The 18,762-nt window shown below is 37.5% G+C and overlaps 1 protein-coding gene across 5 annotated transcripts in view; it reads left to right on the top strand.

Annotated features, from left to right (window-relative positions):
- Positions 1 to 18,762, top strand: part of OSBPL8 (oxysterol binding protein like 8) — an 84,208-nt gene that overhangs the window by 41,075 nt on the left and 24,371 nt on the right. For all 5 annotated transcript variants that reach the window (XM_050324441.1, XM_050324442.1, XM_050324440.1 and 2 more), the window contains 4 exons: positions 11,935 to 12,005; positions 15,313 to 15,393; positions 16,260 to 16,361; positions 17,524 to 17,727. In XM_050324441.1, the coding sequence (XP_050180398.1) occupies positions 11,935 to 12,005; positions 15,313 to 15,393; positions 16,260 to 16,361; positions 17,524 to 17,727 (458 nt within the window). The remainder of the gene's footprint in view (positions 1 to 11,934; positions 12,006 to 15,312; positions 15,394 to 16,259; positions 16,362 to 17,523; positions 17,728 to 18,762) is intronic.

The raw sequence follows: 18,762 nt of genomic DNA, 5'->3' as shown, positions 1-18,762 counted from the left end.
GTACCTCACAAAAGGGAAGCCCCACTTCCACAGAATTGTGTAACTTACTTCAGATAGCTTTAGTGATGCTTTTCTCAAATGCGATGTAAGTGGGGTTTTGGTCACAGCAATCGAGGAAGGAGCTTGAGCCCTAAATAATCTGATTTTAGTCTGTGTTATCAGACTGAATTTCTTGTAAAATGTTTTAAGTTCTGCTGGGTGAGATTAGTCTCCTGAATATATTATCTTGACCTCCTGCTTTCTTATTGTAATGCATTGTCTGGCACATTCCTCTCTGCAAGTCATTGTGTGTTTATTAAAACTTGCAATTTCTGCAATGCTACTCCACCCAGTGTTTGTGGCTCGAGTAAATTGCATGTACTCCCTTCTGTGTGGGTTTTAGCTTTATGAAAGTGTGTTATTGAGTTTCAAAAGCACAGTAAGGCTGATTGCTGTGAAACATCTCAAACAATTTTTCGTTCTTCATGACAGTCTCTGGACTACTTGAACCTGAGCTGTGACCTTGAGAATTTCATCAGGGCTGAGATGACAAACGTTGAGACCTGAGCAGTGAGCAGGGCTGTTTACTCTCTCTGGGAGGAGCTGAGCAGACTGTTAGCAAGTGAGAAGGTGCAGCCTACTAGTTGTCAACAGTACATGGGGATCCTTAGTGTTCATTGAAAACACTCTGAGGCTTGCTTCTGGAATTACTCTTCAGCTAAACTGCACTGGACTCGGAAACGCCAGAGAACAGAAGAATATTTGGTGAAAGAAACTTACTGTCCCAACTTGTAACCTCATGGTTTAGGTATCTTTTTTCTGAATCAAATATCAGTGCTGAAGGCAAGTATATCTTTAATACCTTTTTTGTTAAATAGGGGAAACTCACTTTCACTTCAAGTCCATGTTCAAAAATCAGGTGTAGAATAAAACTTTTATAGGTATGACAGTCTAGCTGTTTTTCCTGTTTTCTGTCTGCTGCAAAGCATGTGTTTATGCTGCATGTAGAGAATTATTTATGATCTTTTCTTTTCTTGGACTGGGAAGAGAATTCTACTGGAAAAGGTAGCATTGTCAAAATGTCAGGGCAAATTACCGTCAGAATTGAAATGCAAGTCTAAAAGGCTTCTGCCTTCTACTATACTGACAGTTTCCCTTCCTACTTCTTTTCCCTTTACCTTTCACATAGTTTGTTTTTAAGAAGATTTTGGCTTTTCCTTGTGTACCTACCTCGAAGGGGAAAAGGATGTTTTAAAAAAATTTGTATCACTAGATACAGTCTTATTTGTATTAACTGCATCAGTATCAGTTTGTATAATGTGATTGTTATTTTAAACTTCTAAAATCTATGTAAAAAGGATTGTTACATTTAAAATTTCGGAGTTGGATAGTCCAATGAGATTTGATTTGAGTTCAGTTTCCATACTTGGAGCTCATACCTGTACAATTCAGAAATGTCTTTACTGATAAGCCTGTGTTTTTCTCAACTGTAAATATTTTTCAGTTGGAGTCTAAAACCAGGCTTTGTCAAAACTGTTCATGAGCTGTTGGAATTGCATGTGTCTTCCATTTGACTTTGTTTTGTATACTGAGATTTACATTTTTCTCCAGGCAATATCCTGCAAGAATGTCTTAAGCACAGGATTATGATTTGTTTGTCAGCCAGCATTTACTACTGAAGAAACCCTGATTGAATAGCTGATATGAGAAATGCATTCTGCCCTTTAGAAAAAATTATACAACAGTTTTCCTCCTCTGAAGAGATGTTCAACAGATTGACTGAGAATGGTTTCTTCCCCTCATGCTCCCCCACCCCCCCAGCCTGAGATACGTGAACTAAATATTTCAGTCATCCAGGCTTTTTTGTCTTCCTACTGATTTAGGTGTTATATAAAACAGAGAAAAACTAGGACACTTTTTCTCCCTTTCAGTGTTATACTTAGTCTAGTGCCTACTTCCATGAGGTAAACTTTTGTTATGAGAACTCATATTTTCATGTACAGATACACTGTCACACACCTGATGCATTTAGGCTCGCGTGGAGGTGCTTTCTTGTTTATGCAGGCTCTTCAGCTGTATCTGACTTCTGCAGTTGGACTTGGCTGTAACTGTGATATTCTCAAACTGTGTAAACTTTTCAGCTGTATATATTAACACATTTTATAAGTATATCAATTTATTAAGGCACTGGGAACTGATATCAAAAAGGATAGAAGGCTTCCTGGGACATTATTCTAAGATCACTGAAGTCTGATTTCATCAGTACATTGCTCTGTTCTATCTAAATAATTTTCAGGGATGCGAGAAGTAGAAGAAGGATTTAATGGGATTTTTCATCTAATAGGTGATGGCTAATGAAGTGCATATTTCCAAAACAGAACATGCAAATAAAAGTACTTTCAACTACTTAAAAGTACCTCTTCTTCCTTTCAGGAATCCAGTTTATTGCAAGGAAGTAAAAGGTTTTCTAAGAGCTTTGAGCACTGAGTATGTGGAGAGCAGAAACCCCTCTAATATTGCAGGCTGATGCTCAAGAGTTAAAATAAAATTGAGCTTAGAATTACACCATGTAGAAGAATCCTGATGTTTATTAGAAGTTACAGATTCCTTTTTCTCTAACAGCCTTTCAGTTGTGTTAGGTGTCTGTGCTACAACACATACTGCTTTAAAGTAGTTGAAGCAAATGAACATGTGCATACAGGTATTCGCAGGCATAATAAGTCACAGGGTGTTGAAAAGTTGAAGAACTAATGATTTTTTACATGATTTGACTATAAATAACTGTTTTACTGCTGCAGATTTAAGTGAAACTTGAAGATGACCGGGGAGAGGAGGGAGGGGAAGATGGAGGAAGCTTAAATTTGATTTTTGCTTTTCTGCCTCTTTTGTGGTGGTGAGACAGTGATACCTTGGCAAGAGGCACAGAACCTGCCTCTTCTGCTTTGCTGTTTAGTTAAGGGGAGGGTTCTTAGAATACCTGGGTAGCAGCTTTTTTGATTGGAGAAAGATTCACAGGGAGGAAATGTAACATTATCTGTATTGAAATGTTAATTTTATCTACCCACAGATTTCAGTTTCAATTCTAATTGGAAAAGAGGTCATAGGAAGGAGAAGAAGGTGTTTGAATCTGTTCCTGTTTACAGTTTGGCTACATGAACAGTGTCAAGGGAACTGAGAGGGCATGGAGAGACATAAGGGGAAGGCCTTCAGGATTATGTTGTTTTCTCAAACCACTGGAAGCCTATTCACTTTTTCGTGATGTGGACATAAGGTGGCAGAAAAGACTAAGTTGTGGAAGAACCAGATAAGCTGGTTCTTCCAGCCTTACAGAGTCATGGTCAGTAGGGCTGCAGAACTGGCCCAGCAGAGGCACATGCAGACCAAGCGGTGTGCGGGTGGCTGATGTTGGAGCCTCCCCTCCCATTAGTCTGTGTGACCCAGCTATTCCAGTACAAGACATGGAAACGTCCTGATACCAGTGTCAGCAGAGCTTTCCAGGCAGGGTCATAGCCCTGACTCTGAAAGAGGAGATAATAGCCACATTAACTGGGCAAGATAGGTGTGTAATGAGAGGATACAGTTCCTTCTGGGTGTAAGGAGAGTTCTACTGCAACTTTCTCTTGATTTTTATTAGAAAAAAAAATAAAATGCACATTCTGAATAGATTTGGATCAAGGTAGTTGCTCTGTTTGGTAGTTAAGAAGATAGATTTGGAGAAGTGATGTGGAGCTGTGTTTATTAAAAAAGAAAAAAAAGAAAAAAAATTGTGTTCTCTCTCCTTGTGTTTCTTCCTGATTGCCCCAGCATTCCACTCCTTTAGTTTTTCAGCTGCTTTTCCTGTTCCTTCTGGGATATTTGGACAAGGACTGTTTCAGATGAGAGGAGTGTGAGACACAGTAATGGATAAATGAAGACAGGCCTGAATACATGACATGCTCATACAGTTTTTCCCACTCCCTGTGCTCAAGTGAATAGTGGTTTTCATATTGCATATAATGGTTTCTATTGATGGCTAATTGATGCCTCATATTTGTTTTTTTCTGGTACATCTTTTCTCCTTGTCATGTATTGGGACATGAGTCTGTTACAAGGCATGAAGAAGTTCTAGTAATTCGTAGGATCCTGGAAGCAACTATGTTTCATAATTAGAAGAATTCTTTTCAGTGTTTTCTGCATGTGTCCTACTGTATGTATCTCTAGCTACTAATGCACATACACTATGCACAATTAAAACCTTTCATAGGGGTTATAAAATACTTCAGTCTACTGTAGTATCCTTCAGCCAATGTGAACTGAAATTACTGAACCACAAATATTAAGGACACTTTTTTGCATAAGCAGATGGAGTAAACATTATTATTTGAGAATTAATTGCATTCATGGTACCATTGATTTGATTTAATTTGTGGGCTGTGTTTCACTTTGTAAGAGGAGATACCTACTTTCTCCTAAGGGAGAAGGCAAGTTCTTATTTGCAAACCAATTCTTAGTGCGTTATTTTTCTGCTTTCCAGCAGACAGAGAAGGTTTCAAAACCTATTTTGTCAGAAATAAGGTGTGATGGAGAAAATAGGATCAGCAGAGAAACACCAAATGGGAAGGAAATTCCACATGTAGAAGAGGGTGCCTGTGCAAGGTAGTCATCAGGGCAGAGAAATAGCTGAACTAACATGCAGTGGAGAAGGAGGTTAGGCAGAGCTTACTTGACTTTATTCTGGTAGTTGCCAGCAAGAAGAGTTTGGATCATGAGACTTCTAGTCTTGAAGCACAATTTAGTGGAATATTTTTTATGTTTAAAATTTAAGTTGGTCCATTTAAGTGTTTTATTTGTTGCATAAAATATTTGGAGCATTAACAATAAAAAGCCTTTTTTTGTGGAGATTATTTATTACTTCTCCAGGTGTCAGGCTGGTTTGTATGTATAAATATGGGAGAGTTTTAGAGAAGAAAAAGCAATCACCTCACCTTTTAAATAAGAAACGAAGATGTTTAGGCTATGACAATCAGTTGATAAAAACTAGTATGGTGAGTGCCTGAACAGGAAAGTTCAGCATGTCTGCATAATGTAAACCATTGACTCCCTTTTCAGATTTTTGTAAGTGTACCACAGTATCAAATGGGGAAACCACATAGCTTGTGAGTTGTGCTTTCTTCAGTAGAAATTTAGGATTTGAAAGACTAAAAGGAACTTGATTTAAGGAATCCTTAAAAGCTAAATAAACACCATTTTTGTGTGCTAAGAAAAGAGTGGGACCAAAACTGATACGATAAAAATGAGATGTGGTGTATTTCTGGAAAAGAAGAGCTGAAGCAAAGCCATTCCACTTTAAGCATTGTAATGGCTTTGATGAGAGGAGTGTAGTGTTGCTTGGCTTGCTGCTGATTTGGCAGCTTCTGTCTCTTCACTGCATTTTTCATGTGTGCCCTTCGTTTGTTTCTTCCCCCCCCCCCCTTTTGTATCTTACTCATCAGAATGTGAGGTAAAAAGCTGTTACTGCAACACTCTTATTCCAAGCAGCTAATGCTAACCAGCTTTCCCAGAGAACATAATCCTTACACAAACATCTTAACTCATGAAGGAAGAGGGTCCAGTGCGACGTAGGTTTTCTTCATGTGCTGGGATTTCATCTGTATTTTCTCCAAGAGCTGATGGCCGAAAGCTTGTCCGGAATGCTTCATTTGGAGGATATAACGAGCTCTCTCCTGCTTTACCAGGTTTGTTTTGGTCTTGCATTTCTTAAAATGTACAGAATAGGATATAATTTCCATTTCCAGTTTTTAAGCTTAAATGAGAGTAATGTACTGAGATGTTGGTAGAAATCAGAAAGAGTATTGCTTCTATGCATTTAGGTAACAGCTCTTCATAGTGGTAAGATTTGCAGATGGGCAAATGAGTAAGTTAGCTTTTACACTGCCGAAAATCTTGCTTTAAAATGCACTGGTGTACACATGGAGACCGACTGGAATGTTTGTTTTGGTTGTTTGGACTTTAATGACTGATGTTCTGTGGTAGGGTTTATAAATGCCTTCCTCCCTTGTGCTTTCCACTACCCCCCTGCCCTGCTCCCAATGGATTTGCTTTAAAATAATAAGGTACAGCAGAAAGTCTTCATTTAGTTCAAACTGTGGGAGAATCTGCATACTTGTCATCAGTGGTTTGACATAAACTAACAAGGTAGAAAATGAGGGCTGAAAACATAGCCTTGCTAAACTCTGTAGTGCAAGATTTTTAAGATTTATAACCCCTGAAAGGGCTTGAATCTCCTTTTCCTTGGATTTGTTGTTTCCTGAAAATCAGTAGTGGAATATTGAAATAAATTTGTAGAGTTTCCTTGTCCATAGTGTGTGCCTCTGGTATAGGTACCTGAATTTCAGCAGTTTATTTCAGGAAGCTTCAGTGCTTGAAAATGTGTTACAAGGTCACCTTTTACTGAAAGGGGACATTGTAGAAATTGTGCATTCTTACCAGAATTACTCTGTATGTGTGATTTATCTTGTGCATGCGCACACATGCGCTTTCTTGCATAGTCCTATGGGTGGAGGGGGGTGGGGAACGACTAAAATAGCTTTCACTTTGTATTGCACATGTTCTGCAGTAGGACTCACTGAATTTGTAAGCCCTGGTTCTGAAGACACGGGGAAGAGTTGGGTGCAGCGCGTAGGGGAGGTTGCAAACAGCGATTAGGGGGCTCTCCGTATCAGTGGGCAGTCCTGGCTTGTAGAATCATTGGAGCAGTGTGTTTGACCCCAGGTGGGTGGGAGTAGTTGTTTGAGACATGACATCTTATTAAACTTCCTGTTTTACTCTATAACATTTCCTTTCACTCTGCATTCAGGAAATGATTAACCTTGTGCCAAGCATCTAACACTTTTATTGAAGCTGCTCAGGAAATAAAGATCTCAAAGCCTGAAAGTGTGGGGCTGGCAACTAGACAGATCCTTCCTACCTTTAAAATAAGTGTGTGTAATCTGGTAATTACTGAAGCAAAAAAGGTTTAGTTTTGTATTTGCTTCCTTCATATAGAATTCTGCAGTTGAAGGTGATCGCTGTCCATAAGTGGACAATGACTGACTTCTTAACTTCTTAACTGTTTTCCATTTGTTCTGCATTTTTTAATGAAAAAATTCAAGTGTAAATATTTAACTAAAAATGTTTTCTCTTCTGGAATTTTTCATGTATCGCTGAAGAATTTAAAACATTCTTAATAGGTGTAGTCTTTTAGACCTGTTTAAAAAAAGAGTAGGTGTTGCCTTTCTAAAAGATGTTCATGTGTAGTTAGTGTTGACTGTCTTTGGTTATTGTTTATTTTATGTGGTATTTGTGAAAGAAAAGACAACTATGAGAAAATAAAAAGGACTTTGCTTACTTTTCTGATTACTTCAGTTTCATAATCCATGGAGGAATCTGAATTAGTTAATATGAGACTGTATTCTTAAAACTGGTCATCAGTAAGCTTTTGAAAATCAGTCAGTTAAGAAGACTATTGTTCCCTGTGTTCAGTTCTTTAAAAAAGATTTTTTTTCCTGACCTGTTTATTATATAGCACCAGTACTGATATTTCCCACTAAATGTTGCTCATACTTCTTCCAGAAGCATATAATTTTTCAGCTCAATTATTTGTTCTTCACAACTGCACATGCACACCAGTGATCAAATCAGGCTGTTCCTTTCTTTTCGTTTTGTAGTCAGTAATATTGTTGCTTGGCTTGCTATTTGTCATCTTTTAATGCATTGCTTTGCTTTTTTACTGGTTCTTCTGTATGCTGGAGAAAGATCTCCCAGTGAATAGTTATTATGTGTTTTACAGATAAAATAGATCTGACGTTAGAAAGTAACATGTTTTTTTCTGGTGTATTTTTTCATGTGTCCTAATTGCAGATGGCATTTACTGAGAGGTACAAAACTAGTATTTTGAGATGTAGGAGTTATTATGTGGTCAGTTTTGCTTTTTCCATTGGGGTGAACAAAACCACAAAACTGATTGAAGGGACATATTGTGGGTGCAACTTTAAAGAATAATCCTTTTGTTACACTTGAAAATTGAAATGTATTAACTGGACATTTTTGTTTGAAAATGTACCCTACTACAGACTTTATCCTAAGCAGTCTTTAAGCTTAATTTAATCCTCTTTTTTGTCATCGACAGTGTTTTGAAGGATTTTTTTTTTCTTTTGGTATTGACTACATATTCTGGCTCAGTCTCCAAAGAAGCACAGCTTGATTTTTTAGTTTGTTTGTTTCTTCAACATCTTGTGTGCAGAGGGTTCTAGTTTCTTCAGCTCTGTGCAGTTGTCAGGCTCTTGCATCTGTGTGAAAGCTTATCATGGGTTTTTATGTAGGTTTTTGGCCTGCAAGTTTTGGAAGGACTTGATGAGTGCTTACAGTAGGAACACACTAATGGAGAGTTTCCCTTGGCTTCAAAGGTTATACCATGAACTGCAGCTGACTGCACTGGCATTGGGATCAGCTTTCAGAGCCCGTGGGGCGTGTGCTGTTAAGACATGGAAGGCCACACTTAGAGGAAGTCTGTTAAGACATGTTGCTTTGCACACAATTCCTGGTGTTGAGAACTGCTTTAGACAGTACATAGTGGAGCTCTTAACTCTGAAGATTGCTTTCAGGTTTGTAGATAGAAAATCATACACATATTCAAGAGATTTAATAGAGAGGAAAGTACAGAAAGGGACTGCATCCTCAACACCTGAATTTCTCCATTGTGAAATGTGAGCTCAGGTTATTTTGCTGATGATTTTCTGACTGAATTACAAGATGGGAAAGAGAAAGTAAACTAAAATATTAAGTCCAAGACCACTGCTGATAAACACTGAAAAGCTTGAAACACTTCCTTTTTATTAGACTCTGCCTCTCACCTCTCATACCCTGCTAGTCTCTGCTCCAGACACTGATTCAATGACTTTTTGTGGTGCAATTTTCAGTACTGTTGGAGTGAACAAAAGTACAAAAACCCCCACCTTTAGAGATGTGGCTTTATTGGTTTTGTTGTTGTATTTGTCTGAAATCCATAGATTTATTCTTCATAACTGGTAGCAGGAAGAGTGAAAACAGTACTTCTTATTGATGATTCTGTGAATGTAATTGTTCTGTTGTTGTTGTTTCCTTGACCAAGTGTTTCCATGGCAAAGTGTGTGCTGTCCCACATATAACCTTTTGTGATGTTTCAGTACAAATTTACCTCTGGGTATGAGTATCAAAATGTTTTTATTAGAAGAAGTAAGACTGCTTTCTGGTATTGAAGGTGTATCCATCTCAACAGAGGCTCCCTGGAAAACGTGTCTTTAGAGTGGGTGAGGCTGTGTCTGGATTAGCACCTGAGTTAGGATTAATTTTTTTAACATACATTTTAGCACATGGAGGAGAAGAACCATTTGTATTGTGAGTGAGCTGATCCCTTCTATACAGAGGGACGTTACAAGTAGGATGGTGTGGGATGTGAAGTTGACTGGGTTTCCTCACAGGCCGAGATGGAGCAATGCAAGGTGCATGAGCAGGTTCAGCACCCTGACTTGGCTTTGCTGAAGAACCCCTGAGAGAGCCCTTTTCTGTGCATATGGGTGAGGAAGAAAACAGTGAGTGTGGTGGCATGTTTATGGATCAGCAGGCACGCACACCTCTTGGGCTCAAGACATTGAAAGGAAGGAGGTGAAATTCATGGAAATGGAACTGAGCTTTGGTTTTCATGTCCAGTTCTCTGGGACAGAATAGCTCTTTATGTTTTCATTTCTGCTTGGTGATACTGATAAAAAGTATTTGTGAAAATAAAAATGTATGTCTGTTGGATAAGGATGTATAAAATCTTTAAAGCCGTTGTGCTTTAGAAAGCACGCCTTGAATTATAACTTCTGTTCTGTTAGAACAATCCTGACTTAGCACTTCTTGCTGATTCTCGTCACTAAGTCTTCTGTATGTGCCATAAAATAAATAAGTAAAAACGGGAAAGTAACTAGAAAAGGCCTGCACTGCATTTTCCATGAAAGTTTGTCCATAGAAGTATCCCTAGAGGGATTTCTTTTCGGTTTTGGGGTGAGGATTAAGCCTCTATACTGTGGTTCTGGTGTGTGACTGCCTAAGACTGGCATCTATTCTAGTAACTTCTCAGTGAACTAAGGCAGACCTGTCCTCTGAGGCTTGAAGCAACTTTTGTTTTGTCTCAGCACCTGATAACTAGTGCTATAAAAAAGTGCTTTTGTATTTTGTGTTACATATGAAATGTGGCATTTGGTCTCTAGATCACGACAGGCCTTTTCTTCCCTGTGATCAAATGGTCTTCTGCATTATAGGTTTTCATTAGCTGAACAAACCTATTGCAGATGTGTTTGAAGAATTCCAAAATGAAGGGTTTAATAAACTGTGCATAGAATGGCTTCTATAAAGATGTGTAAAAATTGTTTGTTTTTTGGTTTGGTTTGGGTTGGGTTTCTTTAAGGCATGTAGGGTTTCCTTTATGTGAACATAAAATAAAATACTGTATTGCAGCATATAATTTTTAAAAATCTGTTTTTAGTAAAGGCTATTTGGAAAAGGTAATAATTATAATGAAAAATACCTCCAAAACCAAGAGGAATCTCCAGTTTCTCGTGTAACTTGAAGATCAACCTATACCTCTTTAACTCCGTGAAACATCCCAAGATGTGTATAATTTGTAATAATGTATGTAATGTGATAAATGAATAATTTCTGTATTGTAAGTTGTTGAAGGGTGAAGATGTTAATTAATAAAAAAAAATCCTACAATGAACAAACTACTCAACACTGCTACAGAGAGTTAATAAAAATTCTTTCAAGGGTCATAGTTTGCCTGCACATACACACATTTCCCTGAAAAACGTGAAATCAAGGAGTTTCTCCGATAACTCTTCTCATTTCTGTTTCAAAGTTGGGACCGTGTTCAAAGGGATGCTCTGAAGCGCTTGTGGTGTCTGTGGGTGCAGTTTGCCTGCTGGTGCAGTGCCCTCTGGTGGGCCGCAGCTCTAGGGCACCGCCTGTACCAGGCTTCTCAGCTGCCTGGGCTGTTCCTGAAATCCATGGATGACTTCGTGGTTATCTGCCTTCTCTCCAGAGAGCGTGCAGATGATGGCGTGTTTACTTACTCAGATACATGCATTGCACAATTCGCTTTGTTCCTGTTTATGAAAGCTTTAGGCTACCACCACCCTTGTCAAATCAAATGGATTGCTGAGATGTCGTGTCTTGTAACCAGATAAGATAATTTTTCTGCAAGAGGATGCTAGGTTCTCAGTGTATGTTCTGTGGCATGTGCCAGCTGTGTGGCAGCACCCATGCCAGTTGTGGACCTCTTTTCCGTAGTTGCACATACACCAACTCACTTTTTTGGATACTGGGAAAGTGTGCGGTTTGTACTGTAAGTAACAGAAGATAAATGTGAGATTTCAACAACTGTATTATATAAAACCTTGTACTTAGGCTTATTCAGTGTCAAGTTGAAAATATAAATTCAAGGCTAATGCAAGGAACCTTTTTAATTTTCATGCAAAAAAACATGACTGGTGATCAGATGGGTTTTCGTGTACGTGGTATGTAACAATTATTTCTAGCTACAGAAATGAACACATCAGAAAAGACTTTATTTAATATTCTGCTCTGTGCCTGCATGCATGCCGGCAGGAGAGAATGAGAAGATAAAAGAACAAAAATTGGCACATTATATTTACAATGCATCAGGATCGGGTGCAGCATTATCCAAATACAGTGGACTGTTCTTGCTTCTTAATGGGTATTAAATTAGTGTATATTGTAGGAGCTGGTACATTTTCAGCTGATAAGACAGACCGATATGTACGCATTATTTGAAAATCCAGTCTACTTGCACTTTACCTTTTTATGCTAAACACAATTTGCAAATTTATTTCAAGGGCTAGCTTGTGCAAATTGTTAATATCTTCGAATAATTTACAACAATGCTGTCTTTTCTTTAAGGTTTTGACAGAGGAAAGGATGATGTGTCACAAAGTAAAGAGGATGCAGCATATTCTATGTCGAAAAGTAAGGTAAGGAAAGCAACCTCCTAATTTGGCTTAAAAATGTTGGTATGTAAAGGAGTTACACATTTTTAATTAAAGGCAAATGTATTTAACTTTTGTGTAGATAATCTTGAAGATTACTCTTCAGAATCAGCAATAGGTAAAGATTAAAGGGAATTTCTTAATATACTTCCCTGGATGACATCACATGAAAATTTACGGTTCAAAGATCAAAGTAGTGAAAATGAAATATGGAGTCTTCTTCTTGTCATCTTAGGGTGGAATGTTGCTTTGCCATAGATGGAATTGAAAAGCTTTAGCTTACCCAGCTGTGTTTCTTTTCTGTTCTGTGGTTTTCTGTATTCTGCTACGATGTCTTTTTACAGAGGCAAATGTGGTAACAAACACTTAAACAGACTGTCAAGGCACAGCAGGTGTGGGCTGCTCTGGGAGGGGAGGACCTGAGCTTGAACACAAGTAGGTCCCAGCGGGAATGGGAGAGATGCCTCGCGCACAGGTGGGCACTACATCTGTTGGAGGTGGTGCTGGCCAAGGCAGTTGCACTTTGGAGACAGAAGGGTTGCACTTGAGATCTTGACACAAATTTTTCTGTGATATTTGATGTGGCAGAGCCTTAAAGGGAAATGTTAAAAAGATGCTGAAGGAAAATCAAGAGACTTAAAGATTATGGTAGTGTTTCCTGGCTGAAATGGTGTCATCAGAATTAGTTCCTGCAGCTGATGGTGCATTTTGTGGTGTGTAGCTAAGCATTTCAAGCTGTTGGTGTCTTACATGTGACTTGGAATTATGAAACTTTGTGTCTTTTAGCTTTACTGCATCCTAGAATGGATTCCTTGTCAGGAATATCAAGGAAGTATGCTTTACCATCCAACTCACTTCTGATAAAAATATTTATTTTGGTCTAGAAATCTAAATAATTTTTGACTTGGAAATCAAATTAATATGGTCTCTTTTGATTTGCATTTATTTCAGACACTTTTAATCACTTCTCTTTAACTATCCAGTTCAGTTCCTTTTTTCTCTTTCTTACATTTATTTTTCTTGGTTCTTGTCTTTCCTGGATCTTAGGTCTGTTTGTTCTTTGTTGTTACTTTTGTTTGTGTCTTTCTGCTATCAAAGATGAGATCAATATTCGTACTTCTACCAGTACATATTTTTCTTCATCTGTCTTTTTGCAATTACTGCATGTGAGGCTTGATTATACTAGTGGAGATGAAGTAGCAGCCCTTCTTTCTAAGTGAGAATGGAAAAGCAATGGTGGTACTCGCCTGGAATCTGGTACTGAATGTACCTCATTGGGAGTTGCAGCAGGTTCTCTTAAAATGTTTTCTTCTAAATTTTTTATCCCATCCACTTTGTGTAGATGTAACACTGAGGAAGTTAATATCTTAAAAATACACAGATCACTGACATGTCTCATAATCCATTGGACAGGTAAATGTTAGAACTCTACTCAGTGTCCTATTAATGAGCTTTAAAACTGAGACAATGAGAAAATGAGTTTTTGTAGCCTATGATACTTTCTGGTTTGGAGCTTTTTATATGCATGACCTTTGGATTGTCTTAGTTTCTGTTAGTGAGCAACTAGAATATTTATGAATGTTTTGCTTAAGTTGCTCCATTATAGCTTGCATAATGAGTTTGTTACCTCTTCTTATGTGACAGTGATAAGCATTTTCCCCCTCTTCTGTTATTACATTTGAAGTACTGTATTTCCTTTAACATCTAGAGAGAGGAATTTAATTTCAAGGTGTATGCTCATCTTAAAGCTAAATTTTGAGTGTCGAGAACATACCTTTATTACAAAATGAAGAGGCTTCATTTTTCTAAGATATGTATGGAAATTAAAGAACATCTACCTACCGCTGAAATAATGTTGAGCTACAGTTTTTCCAGTTACTGCACATATTTTGTACAGTAGCTTAGTAGATTCCTGTAAAGTCTTAGTACTTAGAATAAAAGGCATGAAAGTAGAATAAAGTTAAATGGCTTTATTCTGCTTGTAAATCTTTAATCTTTGTTTCTTTTGCTTGAGCAGCTTGTGAGTTGAGTGCTCAGGTACACTATTTTTATTATTGCAATAAGATTTCCTCAAAGCTTGCATGTTTTTGATTGTCATTTTATAGTATTCCAGAATCCAAATTCTGTGAATAGACTTTGTACTGTAGTCTGAGATTTGAAATGCTGAACAGTTTGAGAAGCAGTTTTCATGAATTGTCCTTGAATTGAATACACAATTTAGAATGTTACATTGATTTTCCTATTTATTTGGTTTATTGACAAGGCAGAAGCTTTGGGTCCACCTAAAGGCTTACGTTTCAGTGCACAAAGAAATAGAACTCTTAGTAATTTATCTATGTTTGTATATAGTGTATTCCCACTCAGTGTTCTCTGACCTCCAGTAGGAATGATAGGAGAACTCTGTGATAGACTCCTCTTTTTCCCTTTCCACCCCACTTCCCTTCCAAGAGTGCTGTGTCCCACAGTGAATATTTGGTGGCTTTAGTTCCCTTTCAACTAGTAGACAACGAATGCCAAGGAGTAAACTTTGAACCTTAGAAGACGTGGGGAGAGGTGGGAGGGGGGGGAGGAATCATGTGGTGCTGAGGCAGCTTATTGTCCTGCATGAACAAGGACTTGGGTGTCATAAACAAACCTGAGTCTTCTCCCCTGTCTGTTGCCACTGTGAGCTTCTTGGAGATGAGTTGCAAAGTAATCAGAGTGTGGGACTAGGGAGCAAGGAGCAGAACGAGTGCCATTAGTGGACAGTTCTGTTTTGATGATTTATAAAGCACTGAATCCTAGATTGAAGAGGCTGTATTTTCCTTCATGAGTCACAGGGTAAGTGCCTCTATAGCAGTCCATTCGGAGGAGCTGTCAAGTAGTGGATGAAGACATTGGGATTCGTATATCATGGGATCAACTCTTATGTTTAAACAACAGGATTCTCCTAAAACATTCTCTCTCTGCTAAAATAATGCCAAACTGTTCAAGCCCACTCTATCGAGTTAACATGCTACATGAGCTAAATATATACTATATGTAGTTTGCTGCTTCTGGAGGAATCACTTCTTTCCCATAAAACCTGTGTGAAAAGAGACTCCATAAATAGGTGGTGAACAGCTCATGTTACAAGTTGTGGTTTGTTGCCTTGGGGTTTTTTTTGAAGTGGGGAAAACAGTAGAGAAGTGAGTGGGAATGGGAACCTTACAAACATAACTGCACTTCAAACACTTTCTAATGTGCCTGCATCAGTAATATATCCTTGTATCTATCATTGTAATTTATTTGTTATGTGTTTTGTGAATTTCAGTCTGAATCCAAGCTTTTCAATGGCTCTGAGAAGGATGTCTCTTCACCTTCAAGCAAACTCACAAAAAAAGAATCTCTCAAGGTGAATTAATTTCCTAGTAACTCCTTAGGAACTACAAATGCATTCACATAATTTTACCTTTTTCCCTAATGAGAAGACGAAAATGCCAAATAATCATGAAACTTACAGAATATTTAAGTATTGTGAGAAGTTGTGCTGTTGAGTCTCTTCAAATTTTACTGTACTGTTACTTGCATAATGTGCTTCTGTAATGAAGTCTTTAAGATGGCACAAGGTTGTTGATAACTCAGAAGATTATAGGATAATTCAGGTTGGCAGTGACCTCAGGATATCTACATGCAATGAAATGACAAATGGAATTACCAAAATCACAGTTTGAATGCATTACTTGTTTTTCCACTACCTTCTTCCCCCTGTGTTGTAACTATACCATAGTCCTCTATTTGGCAGATACCATGTCAGGAGAAACATAAAATTATTTGACTCTAAAAGAGGGAGATACATTGCTGAAAATTTCTACTGGGAAGGGAACATAATTGATGGGTAAAGACTATCGATCAGATAATGTACCTGTAAATCTGAATCTAGCCCATTTCTGGTTTTCTGCTTTACACCAGGAAAGGAAGAGGGAGGGAGATTGGTTTGGTTGTTTTTCCTCTGGTGTGATTCTAATGGGAGTTTCAAAGTCCTCAGTTCTAAAAGCAAATTGCAGAAGAATCTGAAATTGGCTACATCATAGCTGCTCTTGAAACAGATTATGAAATAGTTGTTTGGACCTTGAAGTCAAATACTGTTTTAAAGCTAATTCTCTGTATCTATACTGCAAATCGAATTTAGCAGGTTTTTCCTCACCTTGTATTAGTCAATGCCTTTTTATGCTGATTACTGGCTTATGGCTGTGACAGTATAAATATTTTTATTTACAGGTTCAAAAGAAAAATTACAGAGAAGAAAAGAAGAGAGCCACAAAAGAATTACTTAGCACGATCACAGACCCATCAGTTATTGTTATGGCTGACTGGTTGAAGGTCAGAATCCAAGTGTGAAACCTGAGTTGAAGATATAGCAGCTGCTTGCTGCTTTCTGACCAGAACAGAAAAGGCTCAATCTTTTACTTGCTGTTAATGTTTTTCTACAGGCACAGCAGCCACTAATTGAATCCCAAGGTCTCTGTGCTCAAATCCTAGGGGAGTAATAGAGGAACCTAAGTGCCACTTGGTGCAGTCATCCTAGTCACATGCATCTTGCACGTATAGCCATTAACTTTGGATGAGTTGGTTTTGCAATTCTTATTTTGTCCTTCTCATTTTACACTTTGAGGTGAAGCTCTGTTACATCCCTGACAGCAGTGAAAATGATTCAGTCAGATATTTGAATACAGGTTTCTCTCTGCATTTCTGGTGATTTTCTTTTCCTCTGTTAAGAACTAACTGGTACAAAAGGTGAGGAATTAATTTCTCAAAGATAGCAGTCAATGTTATCAACAGTAGTGCAGTTAATATATTTGTACATATTCCTTACATTAGTAAATATATTCTTTGGATAGAAATAGTACAGTAGTGCTGTACTAATAGTGCAAGAAAAAAAGACCTTTTACCTGGTTTTGTTTGCTTCAAACAGTAACTTGCCAGGAAAACATTTCTTCAGTTTTTGCAAAAATCAATATAAACAGGCTAAAATATTGCTCAGAGATTAAGTTGTCATTCAGTCCTACAGATAGAGAAGTGATTAAAATCCAAAATTGACAGAATTGATGCAAGCAGTCTAATGAGACGTGGAAATTCAAAGAGTTGAAAGGTTCTTTTATTTCACATACATGTTGAAGCTCACAGCTGTTCTAAAAGGTTTTATCTAAGAAATTCAAATATATATGAGTTAGTTTGTGAATATCTTGAATATATGTTTCAGATAGGAAAATTCATTAAGGTTTCAGATTAATTGTCGTACTTCCAATATCTGGGTATGTGTATACGTATTTGTAGAATTAAATACTCATAAAGAGAGAACAGAAGAGAGAGCACTGAAATTGTAACTTTGTATTCTTTGATAAACCTGGATAAACTTTTGATAGAGCTCATAAACTTTGCTTTGAAATAAAAGCTAATAAATAATTTCAGTTTTAATTTTGTTAAGGGGGATGGTTTTGGTATTGATTTCACTGAGATATAACTGTAACTATTTATCTTCTAGATTCGTGGTACCTTGAAAAGCTGGACCAAACTGTGGTGTGTACTGAAACCAGGAGTGTTGCTTATTTACAAAACTCCCAAAAATGGCCAGTGGGTAGGAACAGTGCTCCTGAATGCTTGTGAACTCATCGAGAGGCCTTCTAAAAAAGATGGCTTTTGTTTCAAACTTTTTCATCCTTTGGAGCAGTCCATATGGGCTATAAAGGTTAGTGGTAGCACAAATGGTTCTTAAAGGATGAGTAGCATTAGCGAGCCACGAGTAAAGACAACCTTAATGAAAAGCTGAACTGCATTTTCTGTTACAACTTTAATGGGTTTTTATTCTGAACATAAACCTTCAACATCTAGTCCTGTTCATCAGAAAAACTATTTGATTTATGCTGCTCTGTAAAGAGCTTTAGAGGTGTGGTATGCAACGGGATGCCATTAAAGAGGGTAATGCCATCACTGGCAATCACATGAAGGAATGAGTGTTTTAACATATTTTACATCAATCAAATCCGAGAAATTAAGGTGGGATCTGCCAAAATGAAAGAGTTGTGTTATAAATGTTTCTTAGTGTCCAACACCATATTCTTGTAATAAAATGTCACCCTAGTTCAATTTGATTGTAAGGGTAGAAATTCAAATAACTTCCTTGTTCAATAATAGCTAATATTGCAACTTGTTAGCCAAGTCTACTTGGTTTTGGCTACAATGTTAGGAAGATAAATATTTTCATCCAGTTCTGATGTCCATTTGCCTTGTCATAGATGGCATAATATTGTGAGCAGCTCCGATCTGTGTTGAACAGCACAGTGTGTGTTCTGCACAGCAAAGGTTTATTTTAATTTCTCATAAGAATCTTTAATGCTTGCTATTATTGTTTATAATCTGATGAACTACTGTAGTCCTTGTTTTGTGTTTACATGTGGAGAGGGGGTGTGGAAGCACAGCACAAGTGAACATATTTTCCTCCTGAAATGACATCTTGCATTAGATGAAATTACAGTACAATATTAGAAACCTTGTCGTAATTAATTAATTATGCCCTCTGCAACATCTTACAATTGCACAATTAGTAACTATCTTATCTTCTAAATCTTAAATTGATACAGATGTACTGTCACATCTGTTGAATATGCTGAATTGATTTTGTCATCCTTTTCTTAGACAGGGAAGTCAGTATAATTCCTGATGCTTGTGATCATTCTGAATTGTTATCAATATCAGTGTTATCTAAATTTAGCAAACTTAGATC

This window comes from Myiozetetes cayanensis, unplaced genomic scaffold, assembly GCF_022539395.1.
Source record: "Myiozetetes cayanensis isolate MyiCay16 unplaced genomic scaffold, myiCay2020 scf3, whole genome shotgun sequence".
Lineage (NCBI taxonomy): Eukaryota > Metazoa > Chordata > Aves > Passeriformes > Tyrannidae > Myiozetetes > Myiozetetes cayanensis.
This window is presented reverse-complemented; position numbering and strand designations above follow the sequence as displayed.